General features: G+C 35.7%; 2 protein-coding genes across 3 annotated transcripts; one reads left to right on the forward strand and one right to left on the reverse strand.

Moving 5' to 3' along the window:
• Positions 1 to 231: 231 nt before the first annotated feature.
• LOC113060733 (myristoylated alanine-rich C-kinase substrate-like) lies at positions 232 to 6,031 on the reverse strand. Its single transcript, XM_026229883.1, has 2 exons — positions 5,694 to 6,031; positions 232 to 1,800 (listed from the first exon to the last, which is right to left on the reverse strand). The coding sequence occupies exons 1-2, from the start codon at positions 5,778 to 5,780 to the stop codon at positions 1,189 to 1,191; spliced, it is 699 nt and encodes a 232-aa protein (XP_026085668.1). The 5' UTR covers positions 5,781 to 6,031; the 3' UTR covers positions 232 to 1,188.
• A 107-nt stretch (positions 6,032 to 6,138) lies between these two features.
• On the forward strand, positions 6,139 to 18,997 carry LOC113060715 (tyrosine-protein kinase fyna-like). Of its 2 annotated transcripts, none has more exons than XM_026229854.1 (13): positions 6,139 to 6,193; positions 9,892 to 9,979; positions 11,213 to 11,469; positions 11,997 to 12,093; positions 12,883 to 12,981; positions 13,165 to 13,268; positions 13,864 to 14,013; positions 14,102 to 14,266; positions 14,472 to 14,651; positions 14,989 to 15,065; positions 15,178 to 15,331; positions 15,997 to 16,128; positions 17,799 to 18,997. In XM_026229854.1, exons 3-13 carry the CDS (start codon positions 11,223 to 11,225, stop codon positions 18,005 to 18,007), a joined length of 1,614 nt encoding a protein of 537 aa, XP_026085639.1. In that variant the 5' UTR covers positions 6,139 to 6,193; positions 9,892 to 9,979; positions 11,213 to 11,222; the 3' UTR covers positions 18,008 to 18,997. The 2 variants fall into 2 exon arrangements, with proteins under 2 accessions (XP_026085639.1, XP_026085637.1); XM_026229852.1 differs by lacking the exon at positions 6,139 to 6,193 and adding an exon at positions 8,539 to 8,746.
• Positions 18,998 to 19,218: the final 221 nt, after the last annotated feature.

A 19,218-nucleotide genomic window follows, 5' to 3' on the forward strand; every position in this document is an offset into this window, starting at 1 on the left:
TAATAAAAAGTTGTGATTTCAGAACAAGCGCCTACAAACCATAATATAATCACATAATTAAATGTTTATCATGGTGCTCTTGTTCAATATATGTTGCCACAATGGGTTTGATGGTGATGGAAGAATAGACCTCAACCAACATGAAATGTTTCACATTATTCTATTGTAAAATTCTCAAAATCACACACACTATAAAGACAATGTTTCAAAATCAATACTCAAAACATATACTGTCTGTCGAAATCCTTTATTTTTGTTTTGAGTGCCCCTAAAATTAAGGGGTAAAAGAAGCATTGTGAACAATTTACACGCAATTACATTCCATTTAAAAATCAAGTAGAGTGGTGCTGACGTATTTACAGGAAAGGGGGAGAGAAAAAAAAAAATCTACCTGACGATTGCACTGGTAATTTTTCAAACATTTGTGGAACTCTGCTGGAATAAAAACCACTTGGACTGCATTACACAAGACAGGTCAAATGCTTTGATGTTAAACATTTAAAAAAAATCATTCTCATTGAAACAGGATTATAGAAAGAGAGGGAAAAAAAAACTTCATACTTCAAACTTGATACCATAGATATTAAGAAAGAAAATATGATCAACACTGTAAAATCCAGCAAGACAAAAGCCAATACAAATACGTAATGCTGCAGTATTGCACAATGCATCTGCTGAGGTTTTGAGCACCTGTTTTGGTGATTCATGTAATGATGTCTGTAAAATCAAATGAGAACTGACCAGTAACATCTGTAAGTTGTTCAATTACGTTTTTTCTGATAGCTCCTTTTTCCACACACTTGATTTACCAAATTGTATGGCACCAGTACCTTCAACTAACATTTTAACTCAATGTCCTTATGACACTAACATAGTTCACCTACAAAAGAAAATGAACAAAAACAGCAACAACAACAACAATTGAAACAAGCAATGCTCTATTAATCTCACTCATCCACACACAGCCACACAACTGCTACAAAAAAAGGGGGGAAATGTGCCTTTCACTTCAAATCATTCCATCCAACTTCCTTCCTTCAAAATGCCATATACAATGTAGTGGATGAAACAGGAATGGATAAAAGTATGGGAGAAAACTGACGGCTTGAAATGTCATTGGTTTTTGTACAAATTTTCCATGTTTGTGCTCCTCTGACGTCACTTAAAATGGGCTTTTTACCCTCCATCTTACTCTGTGGCAGTGGCTGGGGCATCTGAGCTCTCTGCGGCTGCTGGTTCCTGAGGAGCAGCCTCGGCTTGCTTCTCCTCAGCTGGCTTCTCTTCGGCTACCTCACTGGATGGTTTTTCTTCTTTGTTTTCAGCTGGCTCCTCAGCTTTCGGTTCCTCAGCTGGAGCCTCCGTCTTGTTCTCGTCGCTGGAGGCCTCAGGCTTGGCCTCCTCAGATTCTGGTTCAGCATCCTTCTTCGGTTCACCATTCTCCACAGCTGCTGCTGCTGCCGCCTCTCCACCTTCAGCATCCTTTTTAGCGCTCTTCTTAAAAGAGAAGCCACTAAGTTTGAATGGTTTCTTAAAGGAGAAGCGCTTTTTGGTCTTGACGGGCTCACTGCTCGCCGAAGCAGAACCGTTTTCTTCTGTTTTGGCTGTGTCTTCACCATTGCCGACGGTGGAACTTTCCACTTGGCCCTCAGGAGCAGCATTCTCTGCACCTCCTTCCTCGGCCTTTGCTTCCTCTGCTTTCACCTCCTCATCAGCAGAGTGCTTTCCATTGGCCTGTACATCCTCCGTGGCTGCTTCTGCACTTGGAGAGGCATTCCCATTGGTTTTAGCATGGCCATTCTCCTGTGGGAATAAGAAAATGCTTCATATAATCCGTTTTTGTGTAACAGGGTTTCTATACCACCTCATATTAAATTTAAGATCTAAACCTGTAATGGAAATACACATTACACACACATGTAATATTTAATGAGTTTAACGTAAAAACAAAACAAAATATAAATCACTGTAATAAATTATATTCAAGATATACAGTGAACTTTTCATGACAGAGGATAATATTCCATGCAAAATATCCCCACAAAAGCACAGAATCACTAAGATTTTTGGTGGTGCAAACAATTTATTCTGAAGCAATATTTTCTACCAGCTTTTACATACTGAAATCTGCTTATTTTTATTTACCGAAGGCCTATTTATACAAATACATAAATAATGTTTTGATATTAATCAAAGCGTTAAATACTGATATTTGAATTTTAAATAAAAAGGTACTTTATATGTGAAATCAAAACCGCCAGTAGGTGGCAGCAAGTCTCTGTTAATAAGTGAGTCATGCCGATTGAACTGAATCATTTAAATTATTGATTCATTCAGGAACGGACCACCATCATGTTGCTCAGGGACACAAAACAGCAGTCAAAATAGTGCACAAACGGGCAATATGGTGTCTCTTAATTAAATTTAAGTTTATTGAACTGTTATCAATATCACTTTTGTAGTTACCGTATTTTTCGTATAAGTCGCATCAGTCCAAAAATACGTCATGATGAGGAAAAAAAAACATATAAGTCGCACTGGACTATAAATCGCATTTATTTAGAACCAAGAACCAAGAGAAAACATTATCGTTTCCAGCCGCGAGAGACGGTAATGTCTTCTCTTGGTTGATTACTCTTGGTTCATGTCAAATTAATTTTGATAAATAAGTCGCAGGACCAGCCAAACTATGAAAAAAAGTGCGACTTATAGTCCGGAAAATACGGTATGTGAAAACTGACTCTTCATGTGAAATTCATTAACAATATAAAGCGGAATAAATATAAATTTTCTGCCCCCATGTCTTGAATTTCTGATCATTGAATGTATTTTAATGGACTGTACTGCACTTTCGACATGCACAATGGCGCAGAAGTATATATTTAAAAAAAAACTGGCGCATAGATTGATGCGAAATAAAGCCAATAGTTCAAGATTGTTTTAAGTTTATATATAAAGAAATTATTAATTCATTGACTCATTCATCACAAGTCTTGTACAGGAAAATTACTTCTCACAGGTGATTCATGACAGTTTTAGAGGACAAATACTTCTCGTCGCCCCCTGTTGTTTCAAAGAATCGTACAACATTGAACGCAACAAGTATAAAAGCCTCGTCCATTTGGGAAGGTCCGTATAAAGTCAGTGGAGGCTCGCAAAGTGGAGCCAGGCGAAAGTAAAATCCTGCTTTATGGGGTAACTAGGGTAGCTGGCGTTTACTTTGAATGTAGGCTAATAAATTTAGAAGAATCATTCTCACGTTTCGATCCTTTGCTGGGAACTTTTACTCACTTATGATTTAATCACGCTATTTGTCCGGTCGGGCAAGTAAAAAAAAAAAAAAAAAAGAAACTAGCTAGACGGTGATCAGCTGTAGGTCGTCCCATATTATTATTATTATTATTATTATTATTGAGATCATTAAGAAGATATTTCAATCTGTATTCTGCTACTGCAATTCTCTCTGAATGCAGTAACTTACTGCGGGGGAGAAAAACAATTAAAAATAAACAATAATAATCTTTGTTACGTCCAATGATTTTTACAGTCGTGGCCAAAAGCTTTGGAAGTGACACATTTTGTGTTTTGCTTGCAAAGTTTGCTGCCTTAGTATTTGTAATTATTTTTCCACATATTTATATGGTATACTGAAAAACATTGATAAGCATATCCTAAGTTTTAAAGGCTTTTATTGGCAAAATAATTTGAGCCACTTCTTTATCATTCTTGTTTAGTGACATGGTGGTCCATCTTGCTGGAAAATGCATGGATCATCACCAGATTGCTCATGGATCATTGGAAGAAGTTGCTCCAACAGGATGTTTTGAAACCATTCTTTATTCATGGCAGTGTTTGGGGCAGAATTATGAGAGAGCCTTCTCCATTGGTTGAAAAGCAACCCCACACATGGATGGTCTCAGGACGCTTCACTGTTGACATGTCACAGGATAAATGGACATGGTAGCATTCAACTTTTCTTCTCTGAACAAATCGATTTCCCAGATGTCCCAAACAGTCAGAAGGGAGCTTCATCAGAGAAAATAACTTTGCACCAGTCTTCTGCTGTCCAGTCCTTGTACTTCCTCCAGAATTTCAGTCTGTCCATGACATTTTTCTTGGAGAGAAGTGGCTTCTTTTCTGCTCTTCTTAACACCAGGCCGTTGTCCAAAAGTCTTGGCCTCTGTGCGTGCAGATGCTCTCACACCAACCTGCTGCCATTCCTGAGCAAGTTCGGCACTGCTGATGACACGATTCAGTAGCTGACCCCTCAGGAGGAGACGGTCCTGGCACTTGCTGGACACTATGGGATGTCCTGAAGACTTTCTCCTTATAGTTCTTGATGATCCGGTAAATGGTTCTTTCAGCAATTTTCTTTGTAGAAATGTCCTTGCATGTGAGGCCATTTTGATGCAAAGCCATGATGGCTGCAAGTGTTTCTTTGGAGGTAACCATTGCCAACAAGATCACAATTATTGGAAGTGGTTCTTCTCTCTTTTTAATATCAATCCGTCTGCTCTTACAATTAAATTAGTATGATAGTGATTTTACCAGTACTCATTCACATTTTCACATATGCAGCGGATATGAGAAGTCAATTAATGTTGGTCATTTTCAATCAAAGCTGGTCATTTTGTGTCAGGATCAAACAGTGAAACTTTTTTTTTTTGGCCTATGGAGCTTTTAACAATTTTTTAAAATGCATCTTATAACTCTTAAAATGAATCTAAAAACAATGTGAAAGAAAACAACAACAGCTTAAGCAGCAAACTTTGCAAAACACAAAATGCATGTCACTGCCAAAACTTTTGGCCATGAAAACGGTCATTTGCTACGTCAGACTTAAAATATTTTAGCGGTAAAGGTAATCTGAATTGAAGACATTTTAAGGCCTTTTATTGGGAAAGCGTTAAGATTTTTTAAGGACCCCCGGAAACCCTGTGTAAAGATGATTAAAAACACATTAACAACCTACTAAATACAAAATTCTGTATGAAACACTAAGTTATCTGGAGTCTATAGGTTCGCCACGTGGGTAAGGTCTCATGCACTTTGTCTGGCTGATGCTGTTGCCATTTAAGTGAAAGCGTTGCAAGATGGACGAGTAGATCCAGCCGGCTCTGATCAAACCGAGGAGATCATCGTGTTGACTGCATACAATCTTACAAGCCCACTTCTCATATTAAAGCCATTCCTCGTATATTAAATCCACGTAATGCTTCTCATGGCTTATTTGTGGTTCCATTTTATCAACAAGATGTGAGATAGGCATGGTGATTTAACCGAAATGGCTTTGCACGACGGGAAAGCTTGATAAAGCTACGAAGATGTTCCTGTTGAACTCATTTTTAGAAATCTGAATGGAATCACCGAATTTGACTGTAATCGTAATGATACGATTTTAAAAGAAAAAAAACTTGCCGTTTAAAAACACCGATTTCATTGGGAGTCTAACGTTATTCAAATCCATTTAAAAAAATAATAAAAACTGACGTTAAATGTAACAAATGTATGCTCTTCATTCAATTTTATAAAACAATAACGTCGATATTTAATACAAAATACTGGTTTTAAGTGGAAAGTGTAGAGACCCTTTGTTGATCGGCTCATTGTTCATTTGAACCGACTTGGTTTTTGGTAACTGCATACCCCCTCAAAACATCACACGCCTGCACATAGATAATAATTAAAGTTATTACCTGCCCGTTTGATTTATTCGCAGCCTCGGCTGGTTTTTCGGCAGCAGTCTCGTCTTTTGCTCCGTTTTTAGAGATTTGCGCTCCCATGGTTTCACACGCAACAAAGAATCGCAGATCAAATGAATGAACAAAGAGCGCGAGCTTCTCCCTCAGACGCGTCGCGTGCTCACTCTCAAGAGCGTCTGTTTTCAAATAAATCTGCGGAAAGGAGATGAAGAGAGGTGAAGCTGTGATCAACTGATTGAGAAAAAATACAAATTACAGCACTCTCTCAAATATATTATTTAGGAATACGAGATGGAGATAATGAAATTGTTCTCTTTTGATAATGAGATGCTGGATACAACGCCCAAAATACCCCTGACGTCACAGAAGAGCGGCGAGAGCCAATCAAAGGCCTGCGTGAAGCCGGGGGGAGGGGTTACACTTACGCACTGGAGGGGAGGAAGGGCTCGCAACCAGCAACTGGTGATTCAGAACCAATGTATCCAGTCGCAAAGGTTTTGATTTTCTTTTTATTTCTGTTTTTATTTATTTATCTCATTTGGTCTTTATTATTATTGTTTTTTCCTAAACCTGTCTCTTCAAAGATCTTTCTTTTGGTTTATTCAAAATATGAAGGGAGAACGTAAAAACCATAGATTTAAATGGCTGCATCTGCATTATGCCACTTTATCTATATAGACACTACATAGGCCAACACATAAATATGTAAGCATTTAATTTCCAATGCTCCAAACTTGGGTTACAATTTTCTAATATAAACATTCGGTCACACACTGCATGCATGATGAATTCATTCTGAGGAATCCTGGTGACCTAGATTCAGTCAGTTTATTGTCAACCCAAACAGAGTTGTTTTGAATGCACTGAAATAGTCTAAAGTGCTCTTTCACATCACCATACTAACTCACGTCACCATGGAAACTGCTCAACATCACAGCATGATTGCTCAAAAACAATAATAACATTGTAAATGTGCAATGGTGAACTATTTGGTTACATCTGAATGAGTGAATGATCTGCCTGAGTAATCCATAAGGGAAGATTTATATTGCGCACTTAGCTGATATACGTTTTGTTAAACAGAGAATCCCTAAAACATTAAAGCCTATTCACTAAACAAAACAGATTTGTGCAAATTGGATATTTATCTTAAAATAATATATTATAAAATTAAAATAACAGAATGTAAATGAACAGTATTAAAACAGATGTAATATTTTAGGGACATTTGTTAATTGTGGCATTTGATCAACAATGATTTGAGGCATCACAAACATATTTTGAAAAGTCAGCTATAGCATAAACTGACTCAACAAAATCTTGATAAGTATATATATAAAAAATCTCACAACTGTTGGCTGGCGCTACAGCAACAAATGTTGATTTAGAGTCCACTGCAGAGTTTCATTTTCTAAGATTAAAACATTGAATATGCTTGAAATTCATGCCAAACCTTGATCTGTTTTTGCTGATTACTGATTTATTTATATTTACATCAGTAACATTGCACGTCATATACACGCATTGCCATTTTTTGACAATGTGTATATGCATGTATGGCAGTACCATTGGTTACAATGGTCAAATGAGGGGATGTCAAATCTGCATCACTCCCTTTGGCCATTTTAATAGAAACACTCATACAGAGTGAGCTAGTTTAATTTAAAGAAAAGAAAGTATAGTTTTAGAAATGTACATTAACATTTTTTTAAAATAAAACTATAAGATTTATTATGTTTATAACCATAGACACGCATCATCACAGTCTGTGAAAAGAGTCTGTAGTGGTACATATATGATCCTTCAGTAGGATGAAGAGACTCGGGCTAACTATCAAAAGTAAATTTTAGTACAGGCACAATCACATACCCATAAAATCCTAATTTAGTCACTCCCATGTTCTTCTGAACCTTTATGACTTTCTTTGTTCACCCAAAGAGGAGATGCTATGAGATTTTAGAAAGACTTTACAGGCTGTCATTCCGTCAAACATCTTTTGTTTTCCACAGAAGAAAAAAAGTCATACAGGTTTCAAACAGAATGTTCACAGAATTTTAAGACCGAACAATCCTTTTAAGATTTTAATATTTCCAACATTACTGCCAGAGGAAAATATATATAAAAAATAAGATACAATTGAATGAACACACATTGTCCCAATATTTATCAGGGTATGTTATCATAATAGAACCTTTTTTTTTTTTTTTGCCTTTTCAGCTAAAAAATAAAATAAATAAAAAATGTAAAAAAAATGTCAAACGTAGGTATTATACCATTGCTTTGGTCACAATATTTAAAGTTATAAGCAAAAATGTGATAAATTACACCAATCTTGCCATCTATGAAAAGTTTCCTTCTTTAAACACAGACTAGTGCTACCTTTCAGTTAAAAGATTTGCGTACAGGTGCATTTACATTGATGATAAAGAGTTTTACTTTTGGCAGGCTATACAAACTGAAAAGTTTCACACCCAAACCATTTAAAATTAAACGAAATTCTCAGAAGTGTCTAAAAAAGCAGGTATGCCTCACACAACTTGCACGGATTATGAAAATAGCTATATATATATATATAATTATAATATATATATATAATTTTTTTTTTTTTTTTTTTTTTTTTATAAACTCAGACAACACACTAAATTATTGGTGTCACAGGTTGTCGACTATTACAGAGAGATTTGTGGAGCATGACCAGACAGTCCTTGTTTTTCTATGGTAACCACAGCTGAACCCACGCTGCATAGTAGGAGCAAGAAAGGACCATCGAGGAGGCAAAACATGCGCGCGCACGCAGGCGTCCTCTGCCCCACCCGATTGGCTGAGTGTCCCGTCAATCACATCCTCGGTCCCCAGAGAATCCGCCTCAGCAACGCCATCATCTGTTACACTCGGCGACAGGAGCTGCCTGAGCCGTCAGGGCCAATGTCGTTATTTTCGTAATTCACCGATATTTTATTAATAGAAAAAGCTGTCTCCAAATGACCTATTTTCGATTGCCTCTTTGCGGTGAAATCCAAAACACTTCAGGCGACCCCTCTCTCTTGGTAAGCATTTTCTGATGGTCTGGCGTTTTTTGATACACTTGGTGCAGCCGATTTGTATCCAATGGATATTGTTGTTAATGGAAATGATGGGAGATGGAGGCTTTATAACGCTAGTACCGACGGACTAACCATAACGCTTTCGCTTTATAAGCCTAATGATGTTTAGAAATATATAACATCGAGAACGAATGTATTTTCTTGTAGGGATGGTGTGATGCTTTTGCTCCTAAGCGCTCGTCTCTGGCAGCGGGATTGATGCGCAGCAGAAAAAGCCTTATATACACAACTGAATGGAAGAATAAGGCCTCTGTCACTGGACAGTAGTCATTGAAATCATACAATACCCTTTATCAGGGTTTACAATCTCAGCACGCAAGTATTTGTGTGACTTGACGGATTTTATGCTTTATTTTATTTATTTTTTAGTATAATCTGTTTATTGATTTATTTTTTGCTTGTTTTATATCTATTCAAATGAAGCCTATATACAGTGGCCCTTAGGCAGAAAAAACATTTTTCCCCTCTTATTGCTTGCTTTATGCATCCAGAATGATAAATGCAGGGTAAGCACGGTCATGGAAAACCTGGAAAAATCAGGGAATTTTTTAATACTCTTGGAAAGTAATAAAACATCAAAAGTCGTGGAAATGTTTCTATGCTTTGAGTCTCAGAAAGTCAAATGCTCCATTTAGCAGCATTCAAATCTTTTTGAGACTCATAAAATTATAGTTTAAATCTCTTAATTCAAAGGACTGGTTCCTGAAAATCTCTTGGCAATCTTTGTAAATATATTTACTCGTTATGAACTAGTTATGAACAAAAAGTCTCATTGATCAAAAGGATTGGTTATTTCGGACTTAATTTAAGGTTCTTATGTTATGATGGATATGAAATTATATACTTTTAATTTTCAGCAATATAGTTAAACAATTTCATATTTGATGTATTGTCTGTGGTTCTTGTACAACAAAAGCATGAATGGCTCTTCTGAATTCTTTGTTTTCTGCAGAATAATTAAAAGATGTTAAAATATGAAATGTTTAACTTATACAGACTTTATGTATTCTTCAACACAGTGTGTTATAGTTCCCCATACATTGTTTGCCAATAAAACAATGTTTCTGGCTTTTGTTTTGCCCACTCAGGCAAAGGAGCAAATTGTAGATGTTTTCACATCATCTTTAATTGAATGGAATGCAAATACTCCACTGTGGTAGCCCAGTGCCTGCCGTGGTATGTTTATTAACTATATGTTTTTGTTTACTTTCTGCATGTGTTACATTTCCATTCTTTTATAAACAGGCCACTTCTATAAACATTTATTAATATTAACATAATGTTCTGCAGAATAGAAAATGTGTTTTGGTTGGATAATAGTCACATTAAAGGAATAGTTCAACCACATTTTTTAAATTTGCTGAAAATGTACTCATTACATCACTTGCTCACCAATGGATGCTCTGCAGTGAATGGGTGCCATCAGAATGAGAGTTTAAAGAGCTGATAAAATCATCACAATAATCCACAAGTAATCCGCACGACTCTTAATGTCTTGTGAAGCGAAAAGCTGCATATTTGTAATAAACAAATCCATCATTAATACGTTTTTAACTTCAAACCGCTGCTTTGATCTAAAATATTAGTCCCTTATCCATAATATTGCTTCCTCTAGTGAAAAAGCAATCTTGTCTGAATCAGGAGAGAAATATGCACAGATCAAGCACTGTTTACAAGTGCAAACAGTCCAAAACAGTTGTGTGGATTTTGATTTGAGAGGACAAACGAGGATTCAGTTTTCACTGGAGGAAATGCTATTATGGATTATGTACTGGTATTTTCAGCAAAAAATAAAAAAATAAAAAAAATAAAAGGTTTAAAAAAACATATGTTTAAAGTTGATGGTTTTAATTCTTACACATAGCTTTTTTTGCTGCACAAGACATTAATTTATCACGAGACATTAATTTTAAGTTTTTATCGGCACCCATTCACTGCAGAGCATCCATTGGTGAACAAGTGATGAAATGCTAAATTTCTCCTAATGTGTTCAGATGAAAAAACAAACTCATCAAAATCTTGGAGGGCCTGAGGGTGAATATATTTTCAACAAATGTACATTTTTGTGTGAACTATTCCTTTAATTTATTCAGTTATATTTATCATAATCCAATTATCATAATCCAAATCATGACATTTGCAATTAAGATTAAATAAATCACATATTTAGTTACACATCCATTTGTTTGCACTGTAATTACAGACTGTGTGCTTAAAACCAAATGTCTCTCTGAGTCACTTGTTGAATTAATTATTGATTTATGTTTACTTCCAGTCAGTTGTTCTGAATATGAATCTTAAGCTCCTCTTTAATATGTCTAATTTGATTAGATTCAAACCAATAAAATGTCAAAGCAGATATAAATATATATTAAGTCATCATCATTTTTTCCTTTCTTCACCCCAAAGAAAATAGATAATGGGCTGTGTGCAATGCAAGGACAAAGAGGCAACAAAACTTACAGACGACAGAGAAACTAGCGTCTCACAGCATGCAGGATATCGATATGGGGCTGATCCAACACCTCAGCACTACCCCAGCTTTGGAGTCACCACTATACCCAACTACAATAACTTCCATGCACCTGTCAGTCAAGGAGTGACAGTGTTTGGGGGAGTGAACTCTTCTTCACACTCAGGAACGCTACGATCCCGGGGTGGAACAGGTAGAACAAATGAGGGACTTTGCTGTTCTAGCACTCAATGAAATGAAATATCTTGAATGGTGAAGTCAGTGTGACATAAAAATCACCTTTATTAACTTCCACGGAAATCTTTCCTGTTTTCACTGAGCCTGATGGATCAGTCCACATAATTCCAAATTAAAAAAAATAATAAAAAAGTTTATTTTCCTTGTTAAATCTCTGAAAAAACTTTCATTTTTGGCTGACATCACCAAGGCCTCATTTTTCAGCCCCTTCCCTACTGGCTTAATTCTGGTATCATGAGCTAATGGATAAAATCAAGTCCTGGCCTACATTTCTCTCATTTGATATCCTATTTTATTTGAAAATATTTAATAAAAGCCAAATGAGTTGTAAGTATATCTTTTAATGTCGACCTTTTAAAAAAAAAACATTTTCTCAATCTTTTTAAATAATTTCCACTTTTTATCACATTGCACATTGTTGAGCCATCATAATATTTCTTTTTGTTTTAGTAAGCCGATTTTATTTGTCATTTTCTTTTGCAGGAGTAACACTCTTTGTAGCACTTTATGATTATGAGGCAAGGTCAGAGGATGACCTCAGCTTCAGGAAAGGGGAAAAGTTCCAGATTCTAAATAGCACGTGAGTTCACAGAATATATTTAAAGAAACCATCAAAAACAATGTTTCATAATAAAACCCAAAAATGTTCTTTCTGAATATTTTTTTTAAGTAAACTTTCCAGTAGGATGCTGTCTGAAACATAAAATAATGCTTTTAATATACTTACTTTTTTTTTTTTTTTAACTATAGATTTTTTTTTATGTTTTTGAAGGAAGTCTCTAATGCTCACCAAAGCTGCATTTATCTGATCAGTAATACAGTAAAATCTGTAATATTGTGATTTCTTTTTTACAATTTTACAATTTTAAGTAACTTTCTTCTACTTTATTATATTGTAAAATATAATTAATTCCTGTGATGCAAAGCTGAATTTTCAGCATTCATTACTCCAGTTTTTAGTGTCACAATATTATTCAGAAATCAGTCTGATATACTAATATGGTGTTCAATAAACATTTATTATTATCAGTGTTGAATAAACCATTATGCTTCGTAAATGCTTTTTTTATTTTTATAATTTGATGAATAGAAAGTTCAAAAGAACAACATTTATTTGAAATATAATTTTTAAATTACATTATAAATTGATACATTTAATGCATCCTTGCTGAATAAAAATATGAATTTAATTTCTTTAAAAAAATCTTACTGACCCCAAACAGCAATTATGTATCTGTACTATCCTTTTTGGAGATTTCTATATTCAAATTTTTTTATATGTGCATTATAGTTTCCTTCTTAATAATTGAAACTTGACCCATTGGAAATGTACTCAGTGTTAATTTGTTCTCTTGCTCCTGTATTTCAGGGAAGGAGACTGGTGGGAGGCGCGCTCTCTCACTACAGGTGGAACAGGATACATACCCAGTAATTATGTGGCTCCAGTAGACTCCATACAGGCAGAAGAGTAAGTTCTGTTTTAGTTCGAAAATAGACAAAAGTGCAATAGAAATAGGAAGACTATCCAGAAGAACAGTGTCTGTTATTTGTGTTACTCCTAGTTGTATTTTCATAGGGCCAAGGACATTAACATTACTTTGTCATGTGGTCTTACTGTTAACCAAAACAAGCACTATGTATCCCTTTGTAGTTGGTATTTTGGAAAACTTGGCCGTAAAGATGCAGAACGACAGCTGTTGTCAAATGGAAATCCCAGAGGCACTTTCCTTATAAGGGAGAGTGAGACCACCAAAGGTAATTTGCAGTAATGATACAATTCGCAAATGTGGGGTGAGTAAATTTTTCCATTGCATTCAAAATAAGTAAAAATAAATGCTCACCAAGGCTGCATTTATTTGATCAAAAATACAGTAAAAACAGGAATACTGGGAAATATTAATACAATTTCAAATTATTTTTAAAATAGTTTTATATGTTAATATATTATAAAATGTCACTTATTGCTGAATTTTCAGTGTCAAATTATTATTTCAAAATCATTCTAATATGCTGATTTGGTGCTCAAGAAATGTTATATTATCATCAATGTTGAAAACAGTCGTGCCATTTAATTTTTTTGTGGCACCCGTGATCATTTTTTTCTTGAATATAAAGTTTAAAATAGCAGCATTTGAAATAGGAATCTCTTGTTACATTGTAAATGTCATTACTGTAATTTTTTATCAATTTAATGCATCCTCGCCCGACAAAAGTAGTAATTTCTTCCAAAATAATAATAAATAAATAAAAATAAAAACGTTCTGACTTAAAGTTCATCTTGGAATTTTTAACTGATATTTGAGAGTCCTGTCCTGTATCTAATTTTCAGTTCTCTCATGTTTTTTTCTAGGAGCATATTCATTGTCCATACAGGACTGGGATGAAAGTAAAGGCGACCATGTGAAACACTACAAGATCCGCAAACTGGACAATGGAGGATATTATATCACCACTAGAGCTCAATTTGAAACACTCCAGCAGCTTGTGCACCATTATTCTGGTAAATCTGCATTAAATGCATTATTCAAAAATGTATTAATCTTAAATGGTAAACTAACAGTATAATCTATTAAAATTTCTGCATTCAGCCCGGGCTGCAGGACTTTGTTGCCGTTTAATAGTCCCATGCCATAAGGGCATGCCCCGCCTTGCTGACCTGTCTGTCAAAACCAAAGATGTATGGGAGATCCCACGGGAGTCACTTCAGCTCATCAAACGATTGGGGAATGGACAGTTTGGAGAGGTCTGGATGGGTAAGAGATTAGCTTAACCACATGCCCAATAAAAGAGTTTGATATTCATACATTACTTATAATTCCAGGGGTATAAATCTTGCCCTGTCAGTGAGGCAGAGAACATTTCCTCTTGTCAAAAGAAAGCCAGCTGTCATGGAAGGTTTTATGTGGTTTCTTTCAAGGGCTGTGTGACTCACTATGAAATCTCATCTCTGAATGGCAGGCACTTGGAATGGCAATACTAAAGTGGCAGTGAAGACCTTGAAACCAGGCACAATGTCCCCCGAGTCGTTCCTGGAGGAGGCTCAGATAATGAAGAAACTGAGGCACGACAAGCTAGTGCAGCTTTATGCGGTCGTCTCTGAAGAACCCATCTACATTGTGACAGAATATATGAGCAAAGGTAAGAACGGATTTTGCAAACAGAAGTGCTAGATAATTGCTGCTCTTCTGAACTTTCTGTTCATTAATGAATTCTGAAATAATGTGTCTCGGTTTCCACAAAAATATTAAGCAGCACAACTGTTTTAAACATTGATTTTGAGAAATGTGTCTTGAGCACCAAATCAATGTATAAGAATGATTTCTGAAGAATCATGTGACACTGAAGACTTGAGTAATGATGCTGGAAATTTTAAATTTTAAAATGTTATTAAAAAAGAAAACAAGATTCCTGTTATACCTCCAAAGAAATCACACATGTTTGTTCACATGTAACTGTAAATGTAATTGTCTTTCAGGAAGCCTGCTGGATTTCTTGAAGGATGGTGAAGGACGTGGGCTTAAATTGCCAAATTTAGTGGACATGGCCGCTCAGGTTAGTTAAAAAATTTTGATACCAGTAATAGATCAAGGTATCTGGTTTCAGTAAGCACTCACTTGACCATGGGACATTTAAATATTCCATTGCTCGCACACTTATCTTTTAGGTTGCTGCAGGCATGGCTTACATTGAAAGGATGAACTACATTCACAGAGATCTCCGGTCTGCCAACATACTTGTTGATGACAGCTTAGTCTGCAAGATTGCAGATTTTGGACTGGCCAGACTAATAGAGGACAATGAATACACAGCACGACAAGGTGAGAGTTACACTCCCAAATCAGGCTTAGTAACTCTGTCTTCATAGGGTCAGTCAACCCTCTATTGTACAGTGTGGCCATATGTCAACAGCATTTTTCCTCACTTTACACATTTACACTGACAATTCAGAAAAAAAGTACATTGCATTATTGGAGTTTAAAGATAAGAGTTTATAAAAAACAATAATATGTTGTTTTTATGTCAAATGATTTAAGTACTGCTAAAATTTCTGCACATTTCCTTTTATGTCTGGATTGTTTGCTGGAGTATTTATTATTAAAATGTATTATTAAGATCACAGTATAACATAGTTCTACAGTAAATTAGAGAAAATACTAATGTTAACATATGGCAATTGTTTACCAAATTTGAATTGCAATAATGCATTTGTTCACTAGCATTAAGTTGTTTAAAAAATATCGGAATCACATGTATTACTGTGTTTCTATTTATTTCTTGTAAGTGTTTATAGTACAATGTTTAGTTGCATATGGAAACTTTTCTACATGGCAACTTCTCAAATGGAGATGACGTGAACAAATGACTGCGCTAACGTTTGTTTCCTTATGCACATATTCAACAGAGCTAAATCTGTAATTTCCCTGGGAACGTTGCCCAATTCACAAGTAGAGATCAGATCCATAAATCCAGTGTTCTGTTGTAGGTGCCAAGTTCCCAATCAAGTGGACGGCTCCAGAGGCAGCACTCTACGGAAGGTTTACCATCAAGTCAGACGTGTGGTCATTTGGAATACTACTCACAGAGCTGGTCACCAAAGGACGCGTGCCCTATCCAGGTGAGATCTGATGGTGGAAGGTACATTTTTAGACCATTAATGCTGACAGCAACTGACAAAAATTTAATCAGTTTAAATGACTGATGAACAAAAAAAAATTCAGAGATCCGAATTCTGTTATTGTTTGCTCACCCACAGGTCACTCCAAACCTGTATGAAAAAAATGTCTCTTGTGTTTTTTGTCCTGACTGTGAAAGTCAGTGGGGTCCAGTGCTGTTTTGGACTCCATAGACTTCATTGTATGGACAAAAGCAGAAACATTCAAAATAGAAAGAAAGAAAATTGTGCAGACTTGGAACCTTTTTTGGGGTAAATTATATCTTTATAGGAATAGCTCACCACTAACTCTCTCATGTTGTTCCAAATCTATAAGACTTTGGTTAATCTTCGAAACACAAATTAAGATATTTTAATGAAACCTGAGAGGTTTCTGTTACCATTTAAAGTCCAGGCAACCAAAACGTAGCAGATCCAAAAATGTCATAAAGACATTGTAAAATAAATCCATACAAAAGCAATTTGAGACATTAGTCTTGTGAAGAGATATCTCTTTATATGATAATCATTGCTTTATATGAGACTTTTATATGATTAACATCATTTTATATGAGGCTTTTATTTCTTTTTAAACAATGATTGGCACACACATCACAAATATGTGTATGTGATGCATAAGAACCAATAAGGTTTGTTGTAGCGTGTAACATATACATTACCAAATGTGATGAGCTCTTTGTATGTCTGTTTATATGTGAATAAAAGTTTACATGAAATCTGTTCATCACAAAAAGTGGTCATACCTTTTCACAAGACTTTAATTCAACCCCTCGATTCCTATGAATTTCATTTTACGATGCCTTAATGGCCATTTTGGATCTAAATGTAATGTAAATGTTCCAGGTATTGGTTACATGGACTTTCAGTAGAGGGACAGAAACCTCTCAGGTTTATTAAAGGGGAGGTCTAATGCTATTTCATGCTTTCAGACTTATTTACACTGTTAAAGAGTTGAATTCTCATGCTAAACATGGCTGAAGTTTAAAAAAACAAGTTGGATTTATGACAGAGTATTTCTGTGTCAAATACGCTCCTTCAGGGTTCATAGAAGCAGCGCTGCACAGGACTTGAGACGGATTTGTCATTGTGTTTTAGACCACAAAATCAACGATGTCACCAAAGAAGTGTGTTTTTGCTACATGTCTTTTATAAATCTGATAAATCTAAAGATTCTTTAGTGATATGAAGAACACAAGGCTACTGTATAGGAACTCAAGATTAACATGAGATTGACAGAAACTGTTTGTTATGTCTCTTTGAAAAATAATTAATTGGTGTTTTGAAGATTAGCCAATGTGTTAGGGGTTTGGAATGAGATGAGCGTAAGAAACCCATTACAGACTTAAAGGCATAGTTCAGCCCAAACAATTCCAAACCTGTAAGTTTATCTTTCTTCTTATGAACACAAAAGAAGATACTTTGAATGTTGTCCATACAATGAAAGTCTATAGGGTCCAAAACAACACTTGACCACACAAACGTTTCACTTTCACTTTTTGGGTAAACTATGTTTTTACGAGGATGAATAAAGTACAACTCAGCATCATACAGGAATTTGAGGGCCCCACGGCTTTTTTCATTTAAAGAGCACATGCTTTGCATTTGTCCCTCAGGCATGAACAACCGAGAAGTCTTGGAGCAAGTAGAGCGTGGTTACAGGATGCCCTGTCCCCAGGACTGTCCCAGTTCCCTGCACGAGCTCATGCTCCAATGCTGGAAGCGGGATCCCGAGGAGCGGCCCACCTTTGAGTATCTACAAGCCTTCCTGGAGGATTACTTCACTGCCACTGAACCACAGTACCAACCCGGGGACAACCTCTAAACACGAAGCTCCAGACTACAGAGTATGCCAGACTGCCCTTCAAAAGACTGATCGAAAGAGCATTTGATGAGAAAAGCTTCCAAGTTTTGTGCCATCTCGACCCAATATCTGACACAATTCATCTTCCATTGAAAAAAGGACGTGCAGTCGCATTATATCTGTCAATAAAGCCAAAAATAGAGTTCTGGGGAGAGACATCAGTCACAATTAATAATAAGAATGGCTTGTTTGTATGTAGTGTAAATAGTGTGTTTAGTTTTCCCTTGTATTTGGCTTGTTTTATTACTTTTTATAATGCTGTTTTGCGTTCGTATCCAGGCCGAGAAAGTCGACGCTGTGAGGAAAGCATGATCAACAGAGGCGGCATCAACAGTTTTAAGATTGACAATGATTCTGGAAATCATTCCTAGACACTTCCAGTAGGATGCTGACCAGCCTCTTTTAAATATTAAAGGAATTCTGTCAGCTGTATATTAAATTAACTGTACGTGTCAAAACTGAGACATACAGCAGTGCATAGGTAGCATTTCTGACACATTATTGTGATTTTCACAAAAGGTAATGATGTCTGCACTGGTTTTAGTGATTTTGCTGGGCCTAATTATTTTGCAACTGCTTTTAGCAAGCGCTCAATGTCTATCTTTTGCCTACTGCTTCTTAGAATGAGTGCATTTTCTATTTAGTCACTTTGGTTTAATGATAGAGCAGTGTATGTATCAGAATAGTACGAGACCAAGTGGGCATTATGCTTTACCATACTCGCATCTTTCCTGCAAATAAGATAAAATGACTGCTAACATCCTCACTGTTGTGAGAGAGAAAAAAACAAGTCCATTAAATATATCTCACAATATCATGCATTATAAAATAACACAACTAAATGCGTAGAGAAATATTATGAAATGGTAGAATTTCACTCAAGATAACTCATTGCTGGTCTGCCTTGTTTTTTTGCCCCTCATTTTGACCATTATGATAAAATGACGTCTGAATATTAATTTTTGGGTCATTCTTTACTTTTTTGTTGCATTTAAGGAGTGACGGACCTCTCTGTGAACATGCATGTGCATATTCTCACATATTCTGAGTGCGACAATCAGAGATGGGCATAAATACATGAAAATGTATTTAAAATACAAATGCAAAATACTTGGTTTGAAAAAATGCATTTAAATACAAAATACTGTGTGGAAAAATTTACTTAAATGCAA

Source organism: Carassius auratus, chromosome 42 (assembly GCF_003368295.1).
Source record: "Carassius auratus strain Wakin chromosome 42, ASM336829v1, whole genome shotgun sequence".
Taxonomy (NCBI): domain Eukaryota; kingdom Metazoa; phylum Chordata; class Actinopteri; order Cypriniformes; family Cyprinidae; genus Carassius; species Carassius auratus.